At 39.0% G+C, this 13,146-nt stretch overlaps 1 protein-coding gene across 2 annotated transcripts in view; it reads right to left on the bottom strand.

The window, feature by feature from the left end:
- Positions 1 to 1,045: 1,045 nt before the first annotated feature.
- LOC127217411 (A-kinase anchor protein 17B) overlaps positions 1,046 to 13,146 on the bottom strand; it is a 109,030-nt gene continuing 96,929 nt past the window's right edge. For both annotated transcript variants that reach the window (XM_051178395.1, XM_051178394.1), the window contains exons 4-7: positions 8,497 to 8,627; positions 5,215 to 5,449; positions 4,767 to 4,835; positions 1,046 to 3,392 (exon numbers count right to left, since the gene is read on the bottom strand). In XM_051178395.1, coding sequence (XP_051034352.1) covers positions 1,755 to 3,392; positions 4,767 to 4,835; positions 5,215 to 5,449; positions 8,497 to 8,627 — 2,073 coding nt within the window. In that variant the 3' untranslated portion in view covers positions 1,046 to 1,754. The remainder of the gene's footprint in view (positions 3,393 to 4,766; positions 4,836 to 5,214; positions 5,450 to 8,496; positions 8,628 to 13,146) is intronic.

Below are 13,146 nucleotides of genomic sequence, written 5' to 3'. Positions count from 1 at the left end.
GAACATGAATAGTCATTGCTAGTCCTCAAAAACGAAACAAAAAAAGGCACACTCAACCCGTGAGCAATCTTTTGGATTGAATAAGTCAAACCTAGCTTTAACAGTGAAAACAACCACTGGCTTGAAAGTGGGATTGAACTTGAGAGGCAGCATACTATTCACTTGTTTTTATATTAGTAACACATGTGGATCTGTTACATTCCTTTCTGAACTTTTATATGGTTGAACACACTTCTCTCCAAATAGGAATATTGCAGACCAATAAAACAACCGGTGGCTTTTACATCAGGTAAATCATAAGATTTTGTAAGCACTTCAGACACCAGGTTGCTCAAGAGGCAGTTTATGGGCACACAATGTGAGACGGGATAGTAAGTAACCCCACTGACTGGCATCCTAGCCGCCCCCACTAGCAGATGGTTTCCTGCAGAATGTCCAGTTAAGACTGAAATGAAATTGCTGCCCTTCGCTGATGCTGTGGATTCCAAACAACTATTCCTGTTGCAGGCAGTCTCAAATTTCACGCATCACCAATTGCCAGGTCAGGTATAGCTTGGTTGGAAAAAAGGAAGGTCAACTAACTGCCCTGAGGTCCTGAATCCAATGTAAGGCAGAAAGAGTCGGCCACACTTTCTACAGAACATGCACTGCGCTAAGGGTAAGTCTTCAAGAATCTACAAATATCTCAATTTAAAAACATTTAAGAAGTCCAAAACAAGTTGGCAAAAAGATAAATTGTGTATTTAACATCGTTTACAAATTCTTCACACATACAATTTTTCCACAGCTAGAAAACTATGGACGTTTCTTTTACTTCTTCCTAACTCCATGGCATTGTTAAGGGCAGAGGAGGCACTTGCTACTGTTTTATAAAAGTCAGTTTGGGGGATATTCAGTGACTTTTTACAAACTGATGTCACCCAACCCTGAGTGAAAGGATTACATAGCCTGAAATAGAATACTGTCACAACTTTTCTTCCCAAGTGCCATTATTGGTACGCCAGGATTTTTTGGTATTTCCTTGTAAATCCCCCTGTTTAATTCAATCCTGGAGCTTTTTTGTATGGAAAGTGATGGGGTTCATAAAACAAGCAAGAAGAATTCTAATGGTCCCATCTATTTAACTATCAAAGGGCAATAGGCCCCTTTTAGATTCTTCTTTTGAGTACTATGAATATATTCATTTCCTTCTGGTGGGTATTCATGAAATTCTAAAGCCATGAAACCTAGTATAGGTTCTAGCCTCTGGATCTCTCCTTTATCTAGAATTACTATGAAGTAAAATTCAGGAAAGTTTGTTACCATATATAGTGTTTCTGACCAAATCTAAGAACACATCAAAAGATGCCTTTTTGTCCACTATTGTCCTCTTTGAAGATAGATGATGCAAGATGTTATGACAGCAAAAGTGCCATAGAAGGATAAGTCAACCTTCTTAATGCTTGCTAGTCTGCACCTTTACTGGCACCAAATTAAAGCTTAAAATAAAATCTGTCCTTGAACCATGAAGTTTTGCAATTACATTGTGTCACCAAGCTTCAGAAGCTATAGGTTTTCTATTTCCTTGCTGGTATGTATACCTGCAGTCATTTTGATTTACACTTGAAACTTTGGCAAGAGGAACAAGCTTTTGCACTTGACCCTCTTCTAGTTCTTGCTCTGTGGTTGCTAACAACATAGCTATATTTGGTTTGAAGTTTTTCTTTTCGTCAGTTGTTTCCTGTAAATAAAGGTGTTCCTGATCAAAGTGACCATCAGAACATTTTAAAATACAAAGAACCAGAGTAGCTGTCTCCTAAGTAGCTTCCATACTCAATGTGCGCCTGGCTGTCATCATGACTAACATAATAATTACCAGAATCAAGCATGTAATCTTCAGAACTTTCATATCTTTTAAACCTTCTTACATCCTGGTTATATTCTGACTTCCAAGGATTCTGCCTTTTTCTGGAGAAATATCCCAAATAGAAAGCTCTAGCACGTTTCGGTGGCATTAACGGCATATGAAAGGGTCTATATTTCAGATTCTGGCCAAACATAGTGCCAGTAACTCTCCTCCTCTTTCTTGTGATGTTCTCTAATTCATCACTGGAACTGGATTCGTGGTAGTAGCCTTCATCAAGCATGTATTTGGGGGCTATTTTTTCTCTACTTTTGCTTATGTTCCTGTCAACTTGAATGGAAGCACATTCATCCTTAAGCCACGAATATCTCAGTTCATACTTGGACCTTTTACCTGGTGCCCTAACCTTGTGTTTAGAGTATTTTTCCTCAGTGTCATGTTTCCACTCTGAATACAAGGTCTGCTGACTTGACCTAGTTTTCTGTTTGCAAGTAACAATTTTGTCAGTACCAAGAGGTCTTTTTTCAGGGGAGCTATTATAGACAGCCACAGACCTTTCTTCCTCCTCTTCATTTATGCTAAGAGTTTCACTGAAGCATTCAGAATCACTACTAATTTCCTCCAAGAAGTCCGCCAATGGCAAACCTGTATCTACTGACCTTAACGATGAAGAAACTGGACTTTTTCTTATGTGTTGAGAATCTCGGTGGCTGTGAATCTTTTCCACTGGATAGTTTTCTCCATCAGTTGGGGACAGGTGATCTTCAGTTTCACTTGCTATGTCCTTGTAATGGTTTTTAAGTTTCTTGGTAAATTCTTTGGCATAACTGAACTTCTCTGTCTTTTCTGACTTGCTCTCAGGAGCCTTTATATACATGTTTGGCCAATCCTGCTCTTGATACTGTTCTTTCCCTTCCAGGATCTCCACTTCACTCAGACTGGTTGAGTGGCTCCTGTGCTTCCTCAAATTGACCTGAAACCCATCCCCTGTAGCGTAGACATCTCTTTGCCACTGACATGTGCTTGTTAGGTGATTCGTTTCGAGGCAGAATCGGGCATATTCTGGAGTCTGATAATAGTTTAATAGATAGTCAATAAATTCATCTGTTTCATAGATCTTCTGTTTCCTGCCATGGTTTATCACAACTTTTCTAGAAGAATGTGATGCATTAGAACTTCCAAGATCTTCTTTTTCAAGGGACTGGTCTGGATTCATTGTACTCTGCAAGGAATTCTGGTCAGATACCACACTGTAGTCACACCTATCAGTTAACCCTTTTCTAGTTTCCTCTTTTCTAGTTGAATATCTTACTTGTTTCATACCAGGTCTATGTGAAGATTTCTGTAATGGGGCTTTCATTCTTTTCTTCGCTTTTTGTTTTTGTTTACTGTCAGACTTGGGAGCCTGGTTACTTGGTGTTTCTTCCTGATCTAGAAGTTGTGGTGTGTTTAATTCTTCTTTGTCTGGAGGTTTCGATGCAGCTTCTGGGGTGTGATGAGCTTCAGGCTTCATAGCATCAACCTCCTGTGGGTTACACTGTGTGGATCCCTTAAAGAAAAAGAATTTAATGATCACTCATGAAAACCCAAATAGAGCCAGCAAGATGGCTCAGCAGGTAAAGATGCCTGCTTCTAAGCTTGATGACGTGCGTTCTAACACAGGGACCACATGTGAGAAGGGAGAGAAATGACTTCAGTTCTCTGAAGTTGTCCTCTGACCTCCACACACACTCTGCCCCTCCCTGCTCACACATAAAAGAAATAAAGGTAAACCAAAATTCAAAACAAAACACAAAGATTGAAATTTTCCAAAAACTGAGCGGGTGTTGCTTTGAAGAATCCCAGGCTAGTTCCAAATTAGGAACAATACTGTACTGAGGAAACAGTACTAAATTAAATGTCCTGATCTAATAATGAGCTATTTTTACTGAATCTGTGACCATTCACATGGAATGGCATTTAAAGCACCTCGCTCTTTATTTGCTCAAAAATTGACAAGCCTTCTGTTTTACAATAGGCGCTAGGGAATAAAGAATGCTCTGTAGCCCTCACAGGAATCTAGTACAAAAAAAAATACACATGGGTGAAACGGGTCCAACAAGGGCAACTGAATAATAAACTGTCCCTCCATTTCATATTCCAATCTTTTTTCTGTGGATTGCAAGTTGAGGATGCCTGTGAGTTGAGCCACCTGCCTCGTTAAGATGGAAGATGTGGGGGGACCAGAGACACAGTTTCGTGGTGTAACACTTGCACCTTACCAAGTCAGAAAAGAAAAGCAAAACACCAAGTAGAAAATTTAGCTGTGCCCACAGATTTGCCTGTTGCCTGTGGTCAATCTGATGCAATCTGTTCTGCACAGCTGAGGAGGAAAGGAACAATGATGCCTGCATCCCCATCCCCAGGAAGGTTTGCAGCACATTGCCCTTGATGTCTGTCACTCATCAGAGCATAGCACCCCCCCCCAATAACTTGTAATCAGTGTCAATATTAATGGATTCCAGAATTAGGTTCCATACTACTTTAAAGAGGTGGATTTTACAAAGAGTCCCACTTGGACATCACTAAAGTAAACTAAAATCTAATCCAGCTGGGCTTGCTATCAATAATCCAAGTGTGAAATTATTTTTTTTTTCTGATCCTGCTTTCACCAAGTTTAGCTATCTACAGTAACAAGCAAGAGATCAACATGGCAAATAGACACAAAATTCACTTGATAGACTAGCAACAGCTGTCATTTTTTCCTATTTAAAAACACTGCATATGGACTTCTAAATGAATACTTCCAAAACGTCTCTGGCTTTTACTCCAAGCTATCTGTGATTCTGGCAATCTCTAGGAGCCCATAAAGGGAGAGAAATATCTTATAGAAATGGAAATCTGTGAAGAAGATAATCAGTCTGTGAGTTTAAAAACTCCTTACCAGATAGTTCAGGACAAGGCTAATATGAGCCTGACAAGGCTCAAGATTCTTCTCCCTTTTCATCCAAACCTGTTACAGATGGATGGATGAATAAAGTTAATAGAAGGCTACAGATCTAGTGCCCATACAACACCCACCCTTTGATCCCTCTGGCACTTTCCCATCATATTCATTAGGAACTCAGAAAAGAGAACAGAGTAGCTAAAGTGTTCTGAATACTATCCTAAAGTTTAGAAACACAGAGGGAGGGCGGAGTTGACACAGGACTGTTTTTAGAAATCCACGTTGGGCCTATGTGAGAGCAAGTGATTTAAAGGAAACCCCGATGAATGCCTCAAGTCTGCCACACAGTTCATTGTTAGTGGGACAGTACCTGAAGCCAAAGGACGGGGCTCAAAAAGACTAGTAACTACCAAAACTGAAGAGAATAACTGGGAAACAGCCTTACTGCAATTTTCTTCAGGAGTACCCGGAGCAAACGAAGGGCCTCAACCCGCCTCTGAGCCAGCAAGTACTTCCTCTCTTCCCACTCCTCTGTAGAGTCCAGCTCCTGAGTAGCCTCAGCCTTGGCTTTCACCTTCTCCTTTCTTTGCCGGTGTCTGTCTCTTTCCTTCAGAGCTCGCCTCCTGTCCCTAGCCTTCTTTCTCTTCTCTTGGGCTTTTCTTACTTCGTCTTTTCTTTTTCTAGGCAACAATTAACATTCATCATTCATTCAAGCAATAATTATTAGCCATTGGCTTCCTCTCTTATCCGCCCACCTTTCCCATAACCTATGATTTCTAACCTTGGGACCTAGAATTGACAATTCATGGTAAAATAATAACCAGAGGCTGGGGAGATGGCTCAATCAGTAATGTGAGTGCCTTGTACATATAAGAACCTGAGTTAGCATGGTGTACACATCTTTAAGTCCAGTGAAGGGGAAATAGAGACAAGTACATCCCTGGGATGCACTGACCAGATAGACTAATATATTTGGCAAGTTACAGGCCAGTGAAAGATCCTTTCTCAAAAGCAAAACAAAATGAAACAAAAAACCAGATGGACAGAAAAATCACACACACACACACACACACACACACACACACACACACACACACACACACCTGCTTCTGTACAAGCACATACATACAAAGAAATAAAACATATGCTACCTAAAATCCACAAAATCTCAGTCAAGGGGGAACACAATTTTCTTGGTAAAATACAAATGTATAAAGGATAGCAATTGGCTGGGAGGGAGGGAAGCTTTGGCACATTTATGTGATGCCATGAAGGAGAATAGTCAAGAAAATGAACACCAGATTCTATTACGAAGGCAGAATGAAAGGGAATATGGTCTGAAATCACAAAAGCTCAGAAAACCAGTGTATGAAAGCAGTCCACCCAGCTACCTGGCAGGAGAGGGGAACCTGGAGTCTGAGACATAGTAAGCCCTGATAAAACGGGGATGATAGTCACAGGCACAAGACAAAGCAGATCTGCCATGTTCCATACTTTGGAAGGCTATAGTCAGGTGTCATCCTGAGTGGAGACCTGCCATTTGAGACTGACATGCCATGCTGAGAAGTATAGGCAGGACAAGACTCAGACTGGGGAAAAACATAGTGGTGGGTGGGCTCCACCCTTTATGGCAATGCAAAAAGGAGAAACGCCTAACGTGAATGTAGATCCAATGAACAACTGGCCTTGACAGGTGTGGGCTCAGCTCCTGCTTGTACAGTATGAAGATAGGAGATTTCAATTCTGATATAAGTGGATACAGAAAGAAGCCACTCCAAAGTTTACCACTATTTACTCATTTATTTAATGTGTATGATGTTTTGTCTTCAGGCATGCCTGTGCACCATGGATGCCTGGTGCCCTTGAAGGCCAGAAGAGGGTGTTATATTCCGTGGGACTGGAGTTACAGACAGTTATGAGCTGCCACATGGGTCCTGGAAATTCAAACCAGAATATATGGAAGACCAGCCAGTGCTCTAAATCTCTGAGGCATCTCTCCAGTCTCCTAATTATAAAACTTAACTTTTTGCCCCTTTTACTTTGATATATATATATGAGTTAATATATAGACTATATAAATAATTTTTTAAATTAATCATCAAAAATCAAATTATCTAAGTAATAAATGAGTAAATGAATTAACAAACAAGTCCAATGGAAAAAAAGGGATATGACAACATCTTCTAGCCATCATCATGCAAATCAAAACCACACTAAGAGTGAGATAAACAGTTCACTCAGCAGTTAAGAGTACTCATATGTCAGCTCACAAGGATATGTAACTCCAGCTCAAGAGGACCTGACATCGTTTTTGGTCTCCAGGGGTACTAGGCGTACACATAGTACATATATACACATGTAGTCAAACACATACATTAAAAAAATTAAAATGCATCTTAAAACTACGCTAAGATTCATTCTCACCTCTTCAAAATGGCTATTATAAAGAAATAACAAATGCTAAAGATACAGTGACTAAAAGAACCCTATAATAAATTCAGATAGACCCCCATGAAAATATGGGAAAAAATAAAAGGTAATTACCTGGTTCAGTACTTAGCTAAAGGACAAAGGATTATTTATCTAAATAGGATTTGTGGTCTGTAATTTGAATAAGAATAGTTATTTTGAAGCAGCTAAAGTTCTGAACTAATTTTCTGGATGACAGCTGACCTAAACAAGAAGGCACTAATGGGCCCCCAGACTGATAGCTGCGAATCCAGCATGGGACCGACTCAGACCCCCTGAACATGGGTCTCAGTTAGAAGGCCTGGGCAGTCTAAGGGACCTCTGACAGTGGAACCAGGATGTATCCCTGGTGCACAAAAGGACTTTGGGAGCACATTCCCCATGGAGGGACACTCCCTTAACCTAGAGACAGGAGAGAAGCCCTAGTCCCTACTCCAAATGACTTGACAGATTTAGATAACCCCTCCTGGAAGCCATCACACTACATGTGGAGTGGGGGAGTGTGAGGGGAGGGTGGGAGGGATAGGAGGGTGGGAGAGAGAAAGGGAGGGGGAGAGGGAGGAAGGGAGAGGGAACTGGGATTGATTTCTAAAATAAGAAAAAAAGAAAGAAAATGCCACAGAAATGCAAAATAATGTTTCATTGACTACAGAAGTTATAAAAAAAATAAAGTGAATCTATTTCAATTAAAAAAAAAAGAAAAAGAAAAATGGTCCCAACAAATCCATGATTAGGATTACTTTATTTCTTGATCATTTTTTCAAAAAGAAAGCTTTTCTAGAACTACGTGGTTTTTAAATTTTAAATTGGTAGGTTAGATAATATTTGTAAAGTAATAAAATTTGACTCAATAGGTCAGGATTATCACTCCAAGCTTTTGGATTCTGACTACAGCCCACAAGCCCACAGGTGGGACGCAAGCCTAGCAAGTACAAGGCCCTGTGTTCAACCCCCAGCAGTGTAAAAACAAAAGCTCCTTATTCTCTCTTAAAATCGCTTTCCCCCAGATTTCTTAACCTGTCTAGTCTCATTATCCCTTATTACTTAGTCTCACTTCCTGGCATACATTTCCAGTCTCTTGTTTTTTGCCTGTTTTATCATCTGCACTTTCAAAGCCTGTCTTTGATGGAGTTTTCCATCTGCACTAAAGCCCATTCTCGCCTCCATGCTATCTTTCAATTCTAACCATTCACCCAAATGTATTAATCCAAAATTCAAAAGGAAAACCCTCACCAGTGTTAAAATTCAGTCTACATACCTTTCAGCTACTTCCTCTTCTCTCTTCTTTTCCTTTTTCCTCTCTTCCTCCAGCTCTTGTAATTTTAACCTTTCCTGATTCCTCCTCTGGATAGCTCCTTCACTGAAATGCTGGGTTGTATCAAACATAACCTGCTCCCAAAACAGACGAAAAGATTTCTTAGAAAGACTTGTCAGTGGGCTGGATGGGTCCCAGATGAGAGAAAGCTAAGATGGCACACAGCAATCCAAAGCCAAAGAATTCAATATGCCCTTTGAATCCTAGCCATGCAGCACTACTGCTTATGGGCCAAGAGCAGAACAGTACTTGGAGGCAGTAGAATGTTCTTTGGCAAACCTTTGAAATAGTGTATCAAATTACCATAATTTTATACATGTATAGCAATAGTTTTGGCTATTTTTTTAATTTAATTTTTGACAATGTCATATATGTTTCTACTGTACTGTGAACATAGTCCCCTCTTTGCTCTCTTTTATTACCCTCCCACTCCAACAAATCCCAACTCCTTCCCACCGAGTGCCCCTCCTACTTTCATGTCTTAAACTTTTTGTGTAGGAACTTACTTTACATATGACCATGGTTAGCATTACGGGGCAGTCTAGGGATGGGTCAGAAATTTATTTCTAGTAGCCATAATAATCAATTAGACTGATATGCTGTTATTGTTTTTAAAGACAGAAGAGATAAAAAAAAAATAATGAGCATGGCAAGGAATGGGGTAGGCAGAAAAGCGACAAAACAAACCAAATGAGATATCACATTGTCAAACTACATTTCATATCTTGAAATATGAGTAAGTGGGACAAATAGATATGGTTATAGACTAGAACAGAGGCAGATGTGTTAGCTCATCAGTATAGAGGAAGTCTAGTCTGATGCCCACCATGAATAATAAAAAATAAAGAGAAGGCGAACTAGTCACTGAAATGTAGGGGACTAGAGATGGTAGCCCAGTGTTAGAGTACTTGCTTGGAATTAGCAAAATCCTGGGTTGTATTCTCAGTGCTGCAAAATTAAATAAGTAAATATGCATGAAAACAATACATTCACAGCCACAGTTCCTTTTAACACAAGTAACTACACAACAAACACACACACACATGCATGCACTAGAAACTGAAATTCATGCCGAAGACTGGTTTAGAGAAGAATTTAGCTGCAACTTTTCCATTGTTGGGTTAGTACTTCAGGATGATAATCGATGTGCCTCCTAGAGATAACTACTCAGGTCAGCATGTGCTGATGCCTGTGCTGCTGGTGCAATCCGGCTAGTGTACAACCAATCCGGAAATGCAGAGTTCTTGCTTGAGTACCCCAGCTGGTCCAGGGGACTGAGCTTATTGGTTCCATGGGAGGTATGGATCAGGCCACAGCCCTTGTTCCCAGCAGATGGTTTGCAATAAACCTGCTAGAAACCTGCTGAATGCCTAAAGGATGCTGTACTTCTGCCTAGGTCAAGTGATGCAAAGCTTCTGCTGTAGCTCCAAGCAGTTGGGTGTTGTCACAGCTAATTTTTCCAGGATAAATTTCCACTGGCACTTATTATTGTTTCTCTGATGTTGGAAGTGGGAATGCCCATAAGATGGTGGTGAATACAAGGCTGGAACCCATAGCACAAGAATGTGACAAAGTCCATAGAAGCACATATCCTGCATGCCTTCAATGAGGACTTTTATGAGGAAATCCTCAATGTGGCCATTGTCGCCTACCTCCGCCCAGAAAAGAACTTTGATTCTTTAACACCACTTATTTCGGAAACTCATGAGATGAAGAAACAACTAAATGACAAGATTTACCAGAATATTTACAACTCAAAGATGAACATTTCTTCCAGGTTTCTAAAAACAAAATTATGAATGGCCATGGATGAAAAATGACCTTATTTCTTCATCCACTGTTTCCTAGTATTTCGCTGTTCATAAACTATGGAGTCTCATCTTGATTGTATTTTAAAAGGCAAGCATTTTTCTATAGCTGTGAATTAAACAATATGATGTAGTTATTCTACTGTGTTTTGATTGCTAAATCCAATGCATCCTACTACAGTACTAAAATATTCATTTAAAATTAAGATGCTTTTAATGCAGTGTGTTGATTAAAATGGATTACTAGAAATATAGTAAATGCATTATAATGAAAATAAGATGTATACAAAAAGAAAATCAATGATTTGAGACAAGAACCAAAATCATTATGGTGAAATACCAGTGTGTATGTACTTATATAGCATATGCTGCTAAACAGGGGAAGTGTGGAAAGTAAATGTAATTTAACATAAGTTTGATAATTCAGTCTAAGCCTAAGAAGGAAAAGCAAGACAGTAATTTTTGCTATCTTGTGCATTTATATATAATTACAGGCAAGAGAACTTTTATAAATTTTGTTTTACTTATTTCCCTTGTGAGGGCAATTCATTGTACTGTCTCCCTCCGTGTCTGTGTGGTGTGTGTCCTCAATTCCAAGTGTCCTAGATTCCCTCTGCCATCAGGGTTTTTTCTTTGTTTGTTAAAGATGGGTGTTTTTCTGTTCTGCAGATTTTTTTTTTTGTGCTTTATAATACATCATTCTCCTTTTCAAAACAGTAGATATTCTTTTCCTTCAATACTCTTCTCTTGGGTTCTTTCTAGCTTGAAAAGACTGTCAGTTGCCTGCAATTGTACTTTTAAAAGAATTCGTCTATACTGTTCTATTCCATCACAATAGGAATCATGATTAAGTGTATGCCTGCATTGCACTCTTATAAGTCTATAAGATTTAAATGAGGACACAGGCCAGGTGTGGTGACACGTGCCTGAAAACCCAGCACATAGGAGACTGAAGGAGGTGGACTCCAGACTTGAGGCTAGACTTGTTTCGGGCCTGCTCATCTCAAAACAAAATAAATTAATTAAAATTAAGTAAATACGTAAGTGAAAACAGCCATCCATTTATATGAATCAGTTTATTAACACAAATTAGTTATTTATCCCCTAAAAATACTAGTAACAAATTAAACTCTGAAATTATTATAAGGTTGTTTATTTTAGCAGGATTATATGTTCCAGCAACCTTAAGCTATCCTGGATGTCTATGGCCAATATAATTTAACACTAGACTAGAGAGGGTTGGTTTTTTTTGTTTGTTTGTTTTGTTTTGTTTTTTGTTTTTTTGTTTTTTGGTAGCTTAAGATATAAAGTTTTAGTTAAATACCTTGTATTTTTCCTCATACTAACTATAACTTTTAGCCAATTGGCTTCTTTGGTTTGTATAAGTAGAAATCTTGGGATATTTAGGCGCTTTGTCAGACAGCTCTTTATATTCTTGTTCATTTCAGTAACAGATTTTTCTGGTGGAGAGTCAGAATGGGAGGGTAGAGAGTGAAGTATATAGAAGGTAATTTTAAAGACATCACATTATAAATCATTTCTGAGATGCACAGCTAAATTATAATTACTGATGGAAGTAACCACTTATAAAATCTGTAGGAGAACATTAAACTCTGAGAACAGGAATGAAGTCATGGAAAAGTTTAGGTGGATTTATAATATATAAACACAATCAATAAAAACGTTGACTATATATATGTACTTGTTTGGTTTTTATCTATGTATTTTAAAAGCAAAAGAAATGAAAAAGCAATAAACTGCATTATCATAAGTTCATACACCAAAAAGTATGACAATCCACCTGAATTTCTCCATGGAACCTAGGGCTTTGTGGATGCTGGGCAAGCACTGCAGCAGCCACTTACATTTACAGCACCAGCTACTGTTTTCTTGGAGACTTGAGTCTCACAGAGTCCAAGCAGCTTTTGAATTCCTCATCCTCTTGCTTCCATATCATAAGTGCTGAGATAAAAGACACACACTGCCATATCTAGCTGAAAATATAGTGTTTAATGTTATACATCCCATATCTAAAAGAAGGCTCAATTATTAGTGGCTTTGTGTGACGAATTTAGAAGTCAAACCTAGAATGAATAAAGCAGCTTTATGTTTGTTCCTAACTAAGTTCCTATTTAGCGTATGATACTTTTGTTATTTTATGTGTATGGGAATTGTGCTTGCATGTATGTCTATGTACCACCTGTATGCCTGGTAATGACGGAGGCCAGAAGAGAGCTTCACATCCCCTGGAAATGTATTACAGACGCTTGGGAGCCACCAAGTAGATACTGGAAACCAAACTTGGGTCCTGGGTCCTCTGCAAGAGCAGCCAGTGCTCCTGACTGCTGAGAAGTCGTTTTTCCACCTCCAGTGTTTTGTGTTTTTTTTTTTTTTTTTTTTTTTTTTTCTACGTTTTATTAAATATCTATTGCTTTTTAAAAATGGTGTATTACTTGGGTACTTGTCAAGTATAATAAGCATATGAACTAGTTCCATGGGAGGCATGAATAATCCTTTAATGCCCCCCCAAGCTTGGGCAGAGACCCAGATGATAAGAACCACCGCTTTAAAATTCCAGCAGGTGGGTTCCCTGATTTTAGAAGATTGGGTGTTCACATTAAGATTGTTTTTCTTCCTAAGCATACATATATACATGACAGCATGCATCTCTGCAGCACCGACTGATCAGACCCTGGTGTAATCTAAAGGCATTTAATTGAGATGCTTCTTTCCAACTCAGTCTTGGGATCACTTGAACAATGAAAACTGAAGTCTGGATCCTTCT

Source organism: Phodopus roborovskii, unplaced genomic scaffold (genome assembly GCF_943737965.1).
Source record: "Phodopus roborovskii unplaced genomic scaffold, PHOROB, whole genome shotgun sequence".
In the NCBI taxonomy this organism is placed as follows: Eukaryota; Metazoa; Chordata; class Mammalia; order Rodentia; family Cricetidae; genus Phodopus; species Phodopus roborovskii.
The sequence above is the reverse complement of the archived record's forward strand: the minus strand, read 5'-3'. Positions and strand labels throughout refer to the sequence as shown.